The sequence below is a fragment of the Microtus pennsylvanicus genome, chromosome 3 (genome assembly GCF_037038515.1).
Source record: "Microtus pennsylvanicus isolate mMicPen1 chromosome 3, mMicPen1.hap1, whole genome shotgun sequence".
Classification (NCBI taxonomy): domain Eukaryota; kingdom Metazoa; phylum Chordata; class Mammalia; order Rodentia; family Cricetidae; genus Microtus; species Microtus pennsylvanicus.
The window spans coordinates 133,658,949-133,674,605 of record NC_134581.1 but is presented as its reverse complement, the minus strand read 5'-3'; the positions used below and the strand labels follow the sequence as shown (position 1 = coordinate 133,674,605).

General features: G+C 40.0%; 1 protein-coding gene across 4 annotated transcripts in view; it reads left to right on the top strand.

The window, feature by feature from the left end:
* The window catches only part of Fsd1l (fibronectin type III and SPRY domain containing 1 like), a 75,019-nt gene extending 64,262 nt beyond the window's left edge, over positions 1-10,757 (top strand). The window contains exons 12-14 of one of the 4 annotated variants that reach the window (XR_012910077.1): positions 1,269-1,357; positions 4,623-10,039; positions 10,231-10,757. Coding sequence is in view for 2 of the 4 variants with exons in the window: in XM_075967205.1 (XP_075823320.1) it covers positions 1,269-1,357; positions 4,623-4,745 (212 nt within the window). In the remaining 2 variants the exon portion in view is untranslated. Of the gene's footprint in view, positions 1-1,268; positions 1,358-4,622; positions 10,088-10,230 lie in introns of those variants that run through there. The other 3 variants (XR_012910076.1, XM_075967205.1, XM_075967207.1) reach the window with 3 other exon arrangements.
* Positions 10,758-15,657: the final 4,900 nt, after the last annotated feature.

Genomic DNA, 15,657 nt, shown 5'->3' with positions numbered 1-15,657 from the left:
CACTGTAGTGTGTGTCCACTAGCGGATCCCACCATTGCTGTAGTGTGTGTCCACTAGCGGATCCTGCCAGGGCTGTAGTGTGTGTCCACTAGTGGATCCTGCCACTGCTGTAGTGTGTGTCCACTAGCGGATCCTGCCAGGGCTGTAGTGTGTGTCCACTAGCGGATCCCGCCACTGCTGTAGTGTGTGTCCACTAGCGGATCCTGCCACTGCTGTAGTGTGTGTCCACTAGCGGATCCTGCCAGGGCTGTAGTGTGTGTCCACTAGTGGATCCTGCCAGGGCTGTAGTGTGTGTCCACTAGCGGATCCTGCCACTGCTGTAGTGTGTGTCCACTAGCGGATCCCACCACTGCTGTAGTGTGTGTCCACTAGCGGATCCCACCACTGCTGTAGTGTGTGTCCACTAGCGGATCCTGCCACTGCTGTAGTGTGTGTCCACTAGCGGATCCTGCCACTGCTGTAGTGTGTGTCCACTAGCGGATCCTGCCAGGGCTGTAGTGTGTGTCCACTAGCGGATCCTGCCACTGCTGTAGTGTGTGTCCACTAGCGGATCCTGCCAGGGCTGTAGTGTGTGTCCACTAGCGGATCCTGCCAGGGCTGTAGTGTGTGTCCACTAGCGGATCCTGCCAGGGCTGTAGTGTGTGTCCACTAGTGGATCCTGCCAGGGCTGTAGTGTGTGTCCACTAGCGGATCCTGCCAGGGCTGTAGTGTGTGTCCACTAGCGGATCCTGCCAGGGCTGTAGTGTGTGTCCACTAGTGGTGCCTCGACCAGACTCCATGCTGATGCTGTGGGTTTTGTCTTTTGCTTTACAACCAGTTTTAAACATATATAAGAAAACTTGAGTTTGCTTTTTGTCTGGCATTTCCATAGTATAAAATAAATGTAAAACAAACAGCAAATAATGTTAGTAACAAGAAACAAAAAGCAAGGAATGTACATTAAAGCGGTACACAGCATAACCAATAACTATTTAAGAATTATATGGTGTTCTTACGTATGCCAGTGATGGCAAATTTCAACAGTGCAAAGCCACACTTACTTCTGCACCAGCTTAATAGATTATGGAGATACTACCAAGGTCTTGAATGCCAGGAGAAAACCAGAGTTAGATTTTCTTTTCATGTTTTCAGATTTTTATAAGAATTGTTAAGTATGGTTCATACAGTTTGTAAAAAAATTAATGCTAAAATACAGTTTTTGACGTGGTCACATGTTGATCCTAGATGTTATAACTTTGGATAATGCATTAGACTTTCTATCCTTTTAGGTCAGCTGTCTTTCTATGATGCACACTCAAAGCAGTTGCTATATTCCTTCAAGACAAAATTTACTCAGCCAGTACTACCTGGTTTCATGGTTAGTATCTTATTTATTTTTTATCTGGCTTGGCAGTTTTGAGAATAATATGTGCTGTATTATTTGAGGAAGCAGAGTACCTTACTCCCTTTGTATTCGTCTCCTTTTCCCCACCCACCCTTTCTAAATTTCTGTGTGTTTTCAGTATGTCTTATTAAAGTCAGTCCTAACATACAGAGGTACAGAATTGCAAGATGGATATTTACAGGACTGCACTCACCTTTGTGACTAGCACCCGAGCGAGCAGTGCAGCCTTACAGTGTCCTGTGCCCACCTCCACCCCCAAGAGGCTCTTCTGGAAGATTAGCCACCATCCTGGACATTAATGCTCCAGATTCGTTTAGCCTCCTTTTCAGTTTTATGGAGTGGCATGCTGTCTTTATGCTCTTGTTTCTTCTTCAAGTTTTGTATTTTTAAGTTTTACATTTAAGTCTGTGATTGATCTCTTTTGAGTAGACTTTTGTAAACAGTCTAGCTCATGCCTTTTTTTCTTCTTCTTTGCACTTGGATACCCACTTCCTCTAGTACTGCTTAATTTTTTTTCTTTTTCTTTTTCTTTTCTTTTCTTTCTTTTTTTTTTTTAAAGACGGGGTTTCTTTGTAACTTTGGATCCTGTCCTGGAACTAGCTCTTATAGACTAGGCTGGAACTCACAAAGATCCACCTGTCTCTGTGTCCCAAGTGCTGGGTTTAAAGGCATGCACCACCACCACTCAGTTGCTTACTTTTTTTTAAACTGACCTTTAAATTTTCTGCTAGTATTTTTTTGAAAATTAAAAAATAAACACATTTTATGTATATGAGGGTTTGCCTGCTTGTATATTTTGGTTGTATTGTGATGTTTTCTCTCACCTTGGCACAAGCCAGGGTTATCTGGGAAGAGGAAACTTCAGTTATGAGATTGGACTGTAGGCAAGTCTGTCAAGTATCTTCTTGACCGATGTGGGAGGGCCCAACCCATGGCTGGTGTTGCCATGCCTGGGCTCGTATAAGAAAGCAAGCTGAACAAGTTGTGAGAAATAAGTCAGTAAGCTAGCGTTCCTCCATGGCTCCTGATTCCTCTGATGGGGAACTGTAATACAGAATGTAAGAAAAACTCCTTCCTTTTGCTTTTGTTCATGGTGTTTTATGACAGCATAGAAGCCCTAAGCAAGCAGTGAATGTATGTCCACCTCATCCATCCCTGGTGCCACAGAGGACAGAGGAGTGTACCAGGGGTTATGGTGGTCGGACACTTAAAAGAAACCCCGCACTGGCTCAGAAATAAGAAATAGATAGGCATTTATTAAGGGGTAAAGTCACAAATCAGAATTATCCGCTTGACCAGTTGAATCATTCGACCCAAAGGAGCAGCCTACTGGGCACGGAGGAAGGGGAACAAAAGAGAAGGGGCGCATGCATGCTCTGATTCCAATTTTAAAATGGGGTACTGAACTGAAAGGAGAATTCTCATCAGACGAAGTTCAAATGGCCAAAAGACACTTAAGGTCATGTTTAACCTCCTTAAGGAAATGCAAATCAAAACAACTTTGAGATACCATCTTACACCTGTCAGAATGGCTAAAATCGAAAACACCAGTGATAGCCTATGCTGGAGAGCATATGAATTAAGGGGAACACTCATTCATTGCTGGTGGGAATGCAAACTTGTGCAACCACTTTGGAAATCAGTGTGGCGGTTTCTCAGGAAATTGGGAATCAATCTATCTCAGGATCCAGCAATACCACTCGGGCATATACCCAAAGTTACTCAGTCATACTACATTTGTTCAACTATGTTCATAGCAGCATTATTTGTAATAGCCAGAACCTGGAAACAACCTAGATGCCCCTCAATGGACGAATGGATAAAGAAAGTGTGGAATATATACACATTAGAGTACTACTCAGCAGTAAAAAAATAATGAGACTTTGAATTTTGCATACAAATGGATGGAAATAGAAAACACTATCCTGAGTGAGAGAACCCAGACCCAAAAAGATGAATATGGTATGTACTCACTCATTAGTGGACTCTAGCCCTAAATAAAGGACATGAACCCTGTAAATAGTAAGAGAGGCCTCGCCCCAGTAGGCGGGGCTAATACAAGCTGCAATACTTCCTACACCAGAGGAGGGCACCAGACCCCCTGGAACTGGAGTTACAGATGGCTGTGAGCCACTTTGTGAGTTCTGGGAACTTAACACACTCCTCTGAAAGCAACCAGGACTCTTGACTGCTGAGCCATCTGGCCAGCCCTCTTCTGCTAGGTATTTTAAAGAAATATTTTTCCCGAATCATTTAAACAGTTAACTTATTACATCTGTATCTGAGGAATATTTTCACATTTGGGGAATTTGTTATTGCCAAGCCTGCTGGTTTTAAAAATGTTAAATGTTAGCCATGTAGTTCATCGTTTCAGTTGTAGAGTCTTTGGTGCAACACTAGTTAACAGTTTTATATTTGAAAGTAGGAATTCTTAAATGATTCTACAGTTAGCCTTGCTTTAAACTCATGTTTGCTGTATACATGGTAGCTGATAATCTAAATTGTCCATATTTTTTTATATTTTAAGTCTCTTGACTATTCCAATCTATTTTCTAACTTTATTGACTAATAGGACTGTTTCACAAGCAAGGTGACTTTATCGTTCATAAACTCATTTGTGTTTTTTAACTTTATATTTGTGTGTGTGGGAGAGAGAGAGAGAGAGAGAGAGAGAGAGAGAGAGAGAGAGAGAGAGAGAGAGAGAGAGAGAGAGATTATGGGCCACAGTGTGCATGTGGAAGTCACCTCTCAGAAGCTGATTCCTCTAATTTGACTACAGGTTCCAGGGATGAAGCTCAGGTCGTTTGGCTTGCATAGACACTGCCTTTTCTTTACCTGCCGAGCCGCCTCACTGGCCCATGTGTCCTATATCTAAAGCCATGCCTCTGTTAAAATAATACGGAAGATAAGGAAGTTTCTTTGGGATGCATATCCCCTGGTTGTAATGATTAGGAAAGTACCAGCAGTCAACATTGTCTGCTGGCATTAATCTGGGTTAGCCTCTGGAGTTTGTGCTGCCTGGATTCCCATTCTTGGATGCAGTTTCGGTGGCTTCTGCGGTCAAAGTCTTCCTTTGGCCACTGTGAGCCTTTCCCTTCCTCCTCAGCTCAAACGTTAAACTTATCAGTTTGGGATTTGCTGATGTTCATATATGTCGCATTTGCCTTTCAAATGGAAGGTTAAGGATACCTGGAGTTCATTTTGATCTGAGTCTAACCGAGGTTTTGTCTTGTCCTAGGTCTGGTGTGGTGGACTTTCTTTGAGTACTGGAATGCAGGTTCCAAGTGCTGTGAGGACACTTCAGAAAAGTGAAAATGGAATGACTGGTTCAGCCAGCAGCCTGAACAATGTCACTCAGTAACAGCTCCTCAGACTGTGTTTACCCTTCTTCTTTGGGTGGCCTTTCCACGCAGATCCTAATGCAGACGTTTTGGAGTGGTGGGAATGAGGCCTGCTATGCTCTGCTTTAAAGCCTGGACTCTGCTAGACTAAGCACCAAATAGGAAGCAGCCACAGGAGTGTACTTAGTGTCCCAGAAGCCAGTACCTATGGACTGTCGTTTGAGTAGTAAATAGAAAAGGAGTGGTATTGAAGGATTTATGTAGAAACCCATTTTTCCGTTTCTTGAGATACTTTGGCTCGTCTAATAGTAATAGTTATATATGGTGACCCAGGGCCTGAGCTGCAAAGCTCTGAAAGCTTACTGTGTTCTTGTTTCTCCTCACCAGCTGTCATTAATTCCTTAACCTGACGCTTTCAGAACACAGGGTCCCAAGACTTCTTAGAAATTCAGATCATTGCCTTGGATGGCAGAGAAGTTTTTTACAGCGGCTCATTTCACCTTTTATAAATGAGTTGGGCTTTTGACAGGTAACTTATTTATTGACCAGATTCATATAATTTTTTCCTCTAAAATATTGTGATAATTGTTCTTATAACCCAAAATATCAAGCAGATAGGAAGAATTTAGACAGTGCAAAGGGAGTATTCGTCACACCTTCTGCTCCTCCCTGTGCTCCTGGGGACTGTTTGAAAAGCCTGGCTTTCTAATTTTGTTCTCTTCTTTAATCCCACCTTTTAAAGCTACCTTTGAAAAGATTTCCTCTTAAGCTAGCACTGATGATAATGTAATTATTGCTTATTTTTACCCTTGCTAATGAGAGTGGAAGTTGGTTGATTAAGTTCTGTAAAGGGTAAAAAGCTGTACATTACTAATTTTTTGTCTGTGAAAGATTATAAAGAAATATTTCTAAAGTATTCCTTTCTGGAATAGTTTAAGTTATTTTTACAAAGATATAGAATAGTTTAACTAACTGTTTTGAGAAAACTACATGTGTCTGATTTAGTATAAACGTTTTCAAATAATTATTTGAAGATTTGGTGGGGTTTTTTTTTGTCTTTTTGTTTCACTCATTTACTGTTTAAAAGTTTATGATTCTTCCACAAATGATCACGCATGTCTTCCCCGAGCCCACATCTTTCCCGAGGGGACGTGTGAATCAGCAAGTGCAGCTGTGGTTACCTATTGCAGAGTTGCTGAAACTCGAGTTTCTGAAGCCAAAGTTGAAGCTGAAATTATAAAACTGCTTTCAGGCAGCCCTTTAAAGAAGTGAATATTCGACTTTTAATTTTTGAGACTTTAAATCTCTTTTTGTTTTAAGTGTCTTGGGCTTTGGCAAACTTCCCTGGAGAAGTGTCTGTTGCTGCTTTCTGTGTGGTGTTTGTATGGCGGTCATAAGTATTTGCTCTTAAAATTTGCTGCTTACTGGCATGATTGTTTTTGTTCTGTTGATAAAACAAATTTGACGTAGGATACTATTTTTCTCATGTAACAGATATCTGCACTGTCATCTGATAACACATTGGCAGCTTTTCAGACTGAAACTATTTACAGAGTGAAATATGCCAATATTCATTTGGTTCCCCAAAGCAGTATTTTATTTTCATTTCTGATAGCTTGAAAGGCATTGTTCAGAGTTCTACTACCTATAGGAATATCATTTCATGACCTTAGGAAAAAGGAGTTGCTCCTTTTTGTAAAGTCATACCTGTAAGCAGTAATTGACTGAAATTGTTTTGTGTGACTACTCAGTATATTTTGTCAAAAATGACATTAAGAGCCAGCTGTTCTTACATAGAACTTTTCTTTATGATATTATATCTTCCATAGTTGTCTTCTCATTTATACAGTGCCTTTTTCCTCTACGCACACTCACTGTCAATTGAATTTAGGCCAGGCAGCTTGCACTTAGTGGTGAGGGCCTTCTGTTGAGGGCTGGAGGAGTGCGTGTGGTTCTTGGACCATCATTTGAGACCTTTATATAAAATTAACACGCATTCATTGGAATATGCGCGATTTTTACTAAGAGGTTTTGTTTCTCAGTGTATTTATAGTACAAAGTATAAAGTCAGTGAATAAGAGTCCAAGATCTTATCACGTGATATTTGGTACTAATTATTCCTTCATTACTTTCAAGTAACAGCTTTTTCTTTCTCTCTGATTCTTATTGTCTCTTATTTTATTAAAAAAAAAAACATCTGTAGTACTTTAGTTTAAAAACCCTAAGTTTATTAAGTTAAAAGGAAGTTTGTCACCCTTGTTTTTAAATTAAAAATAATTGAATATAGTGCCTACTTAAATCATTTCAAAATAAGGTAACTATTAATTGATCATAGTCTTTGACATCCTCATTAGCATTAGAGGTAAAAACTGAGCTTTGCGCAGCTTAGCTGCTGTGGTACATCCGCCAGAGGTCCTCTCAAAACTCACGTGCGCTCCCGGCGCTCTTCCCTGCTTCCATGTCTGCGTGCCCCGCTCAAGCACCGCTCTTTCCATGAAGGAAGCGCAGGAGACGTGGACTGGAATGCACAGACACAGGTGTGAAACTGTCTCATGAAAACATGTAGAAGTATTGTATTTCTCTTTCAGCAGTAGAATTCCAACCCAGGTTTATTCAGCTGGAAGTAGACAGGAAGGGGCTGCCTTAAGCACTTTAGAAAAGAATTCTGCTACAATTCACTGACCCAGCTGACTGTCACATCATTTAAAGTTTGGCAAATATGTAATACACCGACCACTTCATGACTAATGCACATAGAAATGTAATATATTGTGATTCTCTGAATGTTCCAGGTAGAGGTTTTAAAGAAGTATTAAGGGTTTGTCTGTGGGTTTGATAGCACCTCTGCCATAGGACAGTGAATGCTGGACAGCAGGTGTGCCCTTCTCCGTCTGCTCTGAAAGCAGTCTGTTCTGAAGATTTTGACTGACTTGCAGTCAGGGTCTCATTTGTGGAATAAAACCATCAACAATATTATGTATAACCTGAACTTCCAAGATCCTTGGTATAAATAATAAAAGAAAATGTTTATAATGAAATATTTTAATTAGGTCAAGATATTCTATTTCCTGACTTACTTAGAATGATTGATTTTTCTCTATATATCTTTTCCAAAAAATTATAACTATTTATGTATTTGCAATTGTTTCTTTCAAAAACAATTTTAAAAATTGGAAAGGGATATATTTGGGAAGTGATTACTCCAAAGAATATTAATCTTAAAAGGAGACAGTATATACGTCTTACCATGAACTATATTCCTCTAGGCCATGGTGCCTCTTCAGCACAGCAGGCAGCGTGCTGGTCTCACACCACTCTAGACGAAAATGTGAGTGTTTCAGTCACGGCATATAAGCCGTATAACAGTACTTGAGTTTCTATGCTCTGGCATCAGTTTTATTACTTTCTATGCAGGTTTCCAAAACTAGTAGAGTTTAATTCACCATAGCACCTCGCTCTGCTGTTTTTGATGTTATAGTCTTCATCTAAAAATAATGTTTTGTTAATATGTCATTACACTTCTTAAAGAAATACATTCATTGGGCTGGGAAGATGGATCACAGGAAAAGAGCTTGCTGCCAGGAAGATGACTGAGTTTGTTCCCTGGGGCACACAAGTTTGGGGAGAAGCAACTCCTGTAAGTTGTCCTCTGAACTACACACACACCTACACACACACACACAATGCACATACACAATATAACTTTTAAAAATTTAAAGTACATTTGTTTTAGCTTGTAAAAAAACCTATCAAATTAATGATAAATCATAATACTACACTTTTATATTGTAACCAAAAGTCTGGAAAAGTTTCTTTCCTGGTTTTGTTTTTACACTATATGCAGTCCTTAAGAGGTAAGCATGGATTTACTTAGTATCCAGGTCACCATGAAGTTGAAAATAACAATAATAAAGCTTTTCTTACTGAAGATCATCACACCAACATTACATTGCAATTGGTATTTTTAGTTTTTTATCTGTATCTGAACAGTGTTCACACTTGTGAGTCTGATGTCAGTATTTGTTACCTAAGAGGTATGATTAACTTGAATACCATAGGAACTTTCCTCCAGTTGGAAGTTAAGTAGATTGCTCGTTGCTGTTGTTTGAATTGAAATGTTATACATGCCATATGAATGTTAAGAATATCAGCTTAGTAATCAATACCAGAAATTACCATAGAACTTTTATCTTGACTATCCAACCATATTAAAAGAGTACTTTTTTCTGGGTTAATATAATATACAGACTTTGATACATCATCAGTTAAGTTATATTTGTTTAAAATTATATATTTTCTTAATAATACTCAGTCAACTTAAGTTGGTGCTTAGGAAAAACTATATAGAGGATTTACAGTATGTAGGGCAGCGGTCAGTGAATGTATTTGCTTTGCTTGGAACTTTGAACCAATTTTAAAATAAATCAAGTTGGAAGAGATTGGTAAAAGGCATTTTAATATTGGAACATTTTGGAGAGCACAGAACTATGAGAAAAATGTCGTTTGAACATTCTCAGTATCTCTAAGGTACCAAAGGACTGAGTCTAATTGATCTTTTGACGGAGACTCTGTAAAATCAAATGCATGACTGATTCTATGAAGATATAATAGCTAACGCTGGGAAATAGCGCCAGGAAAAGCTGCTAGGCTTTAAGATTCGTGACATTAAGTATTTAAAATTAATCACTATAACTCTCCCATACAGTAATATGATCTTTTGTAAGTCACTCACCACTTTGGATCTCTATTGCCTTACTTAAAATATTCTGCATTGTTTAGCCTACCTCACAGGGCTGTTGTGAGGTGTGTAATGACATGGAGTCCTCTGGAGAAGGGGTGGTTTTCATTAATAATGGCTGTAAGCATTTGGATACTTGTAAATCCTGTTTACTTTGAAAAAGCATGTTCTTAAGTTGGTATTACCGATGATTTTTAAATGATTTTTTAAAAAGTAAGACCTCCTATTAAAGTGTTCTGTACTATTAATTTGCTTAGTGCACGACTGAGTCTGTGGACATTTTCTCAACTACTACATATCTTCTAGAGTTGTAAAAGCTCCTCCACAGCATCCCTGTGTAGAGTAGAAGCCTAAATACGCAAATGGCTTCAGCTCCTTTTCCATCGGGAATTTGCACTTTCACTTAGGATGGCCTGGTACTCCGTGCAGAGTGAAGTTGGCTGAAATAACATTTAGGATGGCCTGGTACTCCGTGCAGAGTGAAGTTGGATGAAATAACATTTAGGATGGCCTGGTACTCCGTGCAGAGTGAAGTTGGATGAAATAACATTTAGGATGGCCTGGTACTCGTGCAGAGTGAAGTTGGATGAAATAACATTTAGGATGGCCTGGTACTCGTGCAGAGTGAAGTTGGATGAAATAACATTTAGGATGGCCTGGTACTCGTGCAGAGTGAAGTTGGATGAAATAACATTTAGGATGGCCTGGTACTCGTGCAGAGTGAAGTTGGATAAAATAACATTTAGGATGGCCTGGTACTCGTGCAGAGTAAAGTTGGATAAAATAACTCTTCTCCAACAACCAGATGGTTCAGTTATTTGTTACACTTGACAAATTATCGAAAAACATTTCAAAACCTGTTCATTAACCTGTATCAGTTATTCTCTGGACATATTGTGTTGCTCTAAATTGGACGTATTAAATGGTTTACAAGTTCTCCTACTCTACAGGATGTTGGTATGTCTGTTATCGGGACATGACTTTGCTATGCAGTTGTGATAAAAAAAATTTGCAGTTCCTCAGGTTTAACCTTTAAGTTGTGGATGAAGACCATTAATCAACTACACGTGATATACTCAGTGCTACAAGAGTGTTTGAAATGAGCACACTGCCTCATTTTCCTTAGAAACAAGACAAAGCCTTTTAAATGCTGTTTTTAAACTTTAGAATGAGTGTAAAGTCCAGTAACTTGTGTGTTGAAATGATTGTATGTTCTGTATAAAATGTTCTACTTCAAGTTTTTACAAAAGCACCTGTATTATCCCTCTAAAAATTAAACTTTTTCTTTGCTTTCTTTTGTGTGAGTGTTTGATTTTTTATCAACTTTTATTTAAATATCTATAGTTGTTTTGTTGAGAATGAGAATATTTTAAAAGCTATAGTGCTATTGCCTTAAAATGTTAGAAAATTCCATTTAATAGAGTTTTATGTAATGATGGAAGCCTTGTATTTGCTCAGTAGCCCCTAGTCACAGGCAGCTTCTGAGAATAATGTACTAGTCAACTGAGATTTTAAATTTGTTAATGTAGAAATGAATACATATCACTGGTAGCTATTGTTTTATACACTGAAGATGCAGTAATTAGTGCATCACAGCCTAAGGTGCATTTTGATAGGGTCTCACTCAAAGAGTCAGACTCAGAACTCCATCCTGGTACCAGCGTGTTCTCTAACCTGAAACAAATTGAAGGGGAAACCAAATAACAATGTCAGAATGACTATATTTAGGCTGTAGTTCCTGTTCTTAAAAGTCTTGGTAACCAAGAGAAAGATAAAAGGGAAACATTGTACCATGAGGAGGAGTGTATGACAGAGGTCTGCAGGGACAGGCAGTCCTCTTGAGTAGAAAGACGGCCTATGGATGGGTGCAACTTAACAGTTTTAACAGAATCGAGATTTTTAAATGCACTTACCCTTGAAAAGTTAGGTTTTTCTCAGCGGTTTCTCTTGCATACATACACACAGATAAACAGTACTAGCTGTAGCATTTTGGTATTAAAATAGAAGGTAACTAAAGAAAGGCAAGCATGGATCCTTCGTTCTTTACTTTCTTGGTTGCTATGCAAAGAACTGGCCTCCACAGTTAAAAGTTAATTCAATAAAATCGGCTGTCAGAATTTTGAAGGTTCCTCTTTCTAACTTATAACTGCAAACTAGTATTTGTGTATGATGGTATATATACATTCTTCATATCCCTCCCTGCAGGTGATACTATACATATGTAGTCTGTTAGTTTTGTCACTATGACCAAATACCTGACAAGTAGCTTAAGGGAAGAAATATGTATTTTGAGGGAATAGAAATCTGTCACGTACGGGAAGGCATGGTGACTTAACTGGCTTGCTGGTAGTGACAGGCATCTGAAAGGAATTGCTTTCTCACATCCTGGCAGATCAGGGAAAGAGACTGGTCCAGTCACAGACAGGTTGGTTGTGACCTTTAAGACCTGTCCTCAAACAGCAAACTCCCAGCAACTGTAGGTTCCACAGACTAAAGTAGCACTGCTATTGAATGAAAGAATCTGGAGGAGCATTTCACTGTCCAGCCTCATGGCAGTTGGCTTCCCCCAAATTTGTGTCTTTTCCTTAGTAAATTGTGTGCAGCTTCTGTTGACATTCCCTGTATTAAACAGAGTTTTATACTTAACATTGCTTGGCACTAGTTGCTTCTCCCTGCTTTGCCCAAGGTCAGCACCGAAGAGATTGGTTTTATTACTGTGCTTCCTTGTAACTGCACCAGTGATAAAGTATATGGTATTAAGGGGAGGGATGAATATATAAATATATATATTCTATTATGAAACTTCAGTCCCAGGGTATCCAATGCCCTTTTCTTGCCTTTGAAGGTACCCACTCTTATGTGACAGAAAATACATATAATCTGTAAAACGCTTAGTTAACTCTGCTTCATATGGCATCATGGTGGGGATAAGCTACCAGCTTCACCCAGTGGAACTCCCTAAGGGTGTCTGGTGATTGGCGTTAATTGTCTATGTGACACAAGTCAGTATAGAATCACACGAGAAGGGAGTCTCAATGAGAGATTGTCTCAGGTTAATCTGTGGCCATGCCTAAGGAGGGGCTACTTTCTTTGAATTAATGGTGGTGAGCAGACATACCCTGAATGTGGACAGCGCCATTCCGCAGCTGGGGCCTGGACAACAGAGGAGAGAGCTAACTCTCACACATTAATTCTGCTCTTACGGTTTGGGATGTGATGTAGCCAGCTCCTTCAAGCTTTTGCCTCTTAGACTTCCTAACGTGATAGGCTGTAATCTGGGACTGAGCCCAAATAAGATCTCCCTTCTAAGCTGCTGTTGTCAGAGTGTTTGATTACAGCAACATGAAAGGAAACTAGAGGTGGGATTCCTCCGGCTTCCACGGACACACCCAAATTTAGATTACTATTCAACAGATGGCCAGTACCCCAGAATTCCCTTCCTAGCCATCCCTATGTTTGCCTTGAGAGCCTCTAAAGACCTGTTCCCAAGGTCCATCCAGAAAAGATTGAACCGTACGTATTTATATCACCATGGGTGGCACCTGTGGAAACGGATGGTGCTTGGACGTGCCAACTGAGTGTCTGCACGCATGTATACCAGGTCATATGGTACTCATGCTTTCATGGTGTTGTTCGAGGAATCTGAGACTTCCATATTTGAATCTGGATTTATTGTCCTTGAGAAACATTATCTGTCCAGATGGATATTCGTTTTTTAAAGTTATTTTTATTTAGGTTTATGTACGTGTATATGAGTACGTCATGTCATAAGTGCAGGTCCCTTCAGAGGCCAGAAAAGTGTACTGGATACCCTGGGACTGAGGTTCCATAATAGAATTTGGGTTCTCCAGGAGAACACTGAGTGCTCCTCACTGCAGAGCCATCTGTTGAGCCCGAGGAGAAGGCATTTTGAAGGCTAAGCTCTTGGCTACTTAAGTTTGTTGGGGCTGCTACTTTATGCTGCTGCCTTAGAATACCACAAATGTTACAGGCTAGGATGTGTATACACACACTCCTGGATGACTCTCGAAAGATGAATGTTTACTTCTAACAGAGGCTATTTTTATTCATCTTTGTATCCTTTCCAATGGCTTTAAATTTAGCTAACCAGATCAAACCACTTTTATGGTGAACTAAAATCTCACAAGTATCTCGCTGACATTCTTGAGAAGTGCTACTTTTTAGTTATCTGACAATATCTGATGGCAGTAACTTAGGGGGATAAACCTTCCCTTTGGCTCATAGTTGAAGAGGTTAAAGTCCATCATGGGAGGTAGGGCATGGCAGAGTTTATGGCAGCTGCGGCAGGTGGCTGAGTCTACTCACATCTAGATGGGCTGGACCCAGAAGTAGAGAGCAGACTAAAAGCAGGGCTGGGCTACAAACCTTAGCCTGTCTCCTCTAATGGCCCACTTCCTCCAGGGTTTTAGAGCCCTGCCTCTCCGTGTTTCTAAAACTGCCAGTGGCTGGAGAGACCAACAGAAGCCTTTGGGAGAGCAGTTCACATTCAGGCTGTTAACAAGTATCATTGTGACCAGTTAAGTTGTGTTTATCTTTTTATTTTACAACTTCCAGTGGTATATGGGGCTTTTACTTTTCAAAATTGTGTTGAAAATAAAGTACTTGTAAGTGGGGGAAACTTTAAAGGTAAACTGTGAAAAAAATGTTCCTGACAAGTTATGTCTAAGGTAACCAAAGGGAAAAGAATGCCAATTTTCTTTTAGGGGTTCCAGAATCTTTCTTTGGCATATATCTTTAAATTCTGGTCCATTTTATAGTAACAGAAACTTGAAAATGCAGATGGCCCATTATGACTGTGTTTATGTAGGAAAAACAATGAGATCTATACTTAAATTGAAATTAGAAAACTGGCTAGTCCTCTGCCTCTTTTCAAGGTTTATGCAGGACAAGATGTGCTATTGTAGGGTAAAAAGATCAAGGAAAAACATTCTGATCCCAACTTGACCCCAAACCCAAGACCAGGGGCAAGAAAAAGAATCACACCAATATCTCAGTTTGCCTGACTATCAGGCCACAGAATCCTACCAATCCCTGGGTTTGCCAAAGATCAGTACACAGAATCCCACTAATCCCAGGCCACCCTGGAAAGCTCCCTGCCTACCTACCCAAGAAACCCTATATAAACCCTGTGTTCTGCTCAACTGAGCTACTTTCTGCAGTTACCTTCCTGTATCTTCTTTTTCCCCTTGCAATAAACCTCTGTGTGAGGTTTGTTGTACTGGGACTTTGTGGTATTTGGACTCCAGGATACGTCCTGGAGCGGGAGCAGAGCTCTAACACCTCTGCTCTGGAAACCTTCCCCCCACTGCTGGAGCGGAGGTATAACACTTGCACTGGGGAAGCCTTTCCCTTCAGAGCCATAACACTTACAGCTATGCACTTGAAAAGCATTCACTTATAAAAACCTGACAGCTCTTCTTACTTATAATTTTCGCACATTGTTTAGCATAATAAACACTGCTCATTTTTTAAAAAATACCACCTCTTGTCCCTCCAGTATGCATCAATTTTAACTTTTGTTGTTGTTAAAAGACAAGGCCTGACTCCTGACCCTCCTACCTTGACGTCCCAAATGCTTGAATCATAGGCATCCAGGCTTAATAGTGACTTTTTGAAACGATCACAATTTTTAGGAAAATTCTGTTTTAAGCCAAGCATGACAGTGCAAATTTGTAATCCCAGCACCTGAGATGTGGAAGTACTAGGATCCGTTGAAGGCCAACCTGGGCTACATGGAGAGTTTAAGACCAGCTTGAATTACACAATACAGAACGGGATGTGGAGGGTAAACTATTTCATCTTTTTCTATGGGCCCTTAGTAATTTTCGTACAGAGAATTTAAAACTACAATAATTTGTTTGGTGCCTTTAATTCTCAAAACTTCTTATCAAAATCCACATCTGATCCTTACCAATAACTCTTTAAACTACACCATTAAAAGCAAAAGATGCCAGTCCCCAGAACTGTATGTTTGTTCTGAGCCCTAGACTGGAAGTCAGCCCTAGACCTGGATGTCAATTAGGCAGTTCAACCTCGTGAGCTTGCTCATCAATACACAGCGACCTTTCCCACTCCAGCCCCATTCGCAAGCAATGGCATCCAAAGCAGAACCCAAGGAGTTGTTGTGAATCTGCTTGCTTAGTGTGTGTGCTTACAGAAGGGTAGGGGTGGGG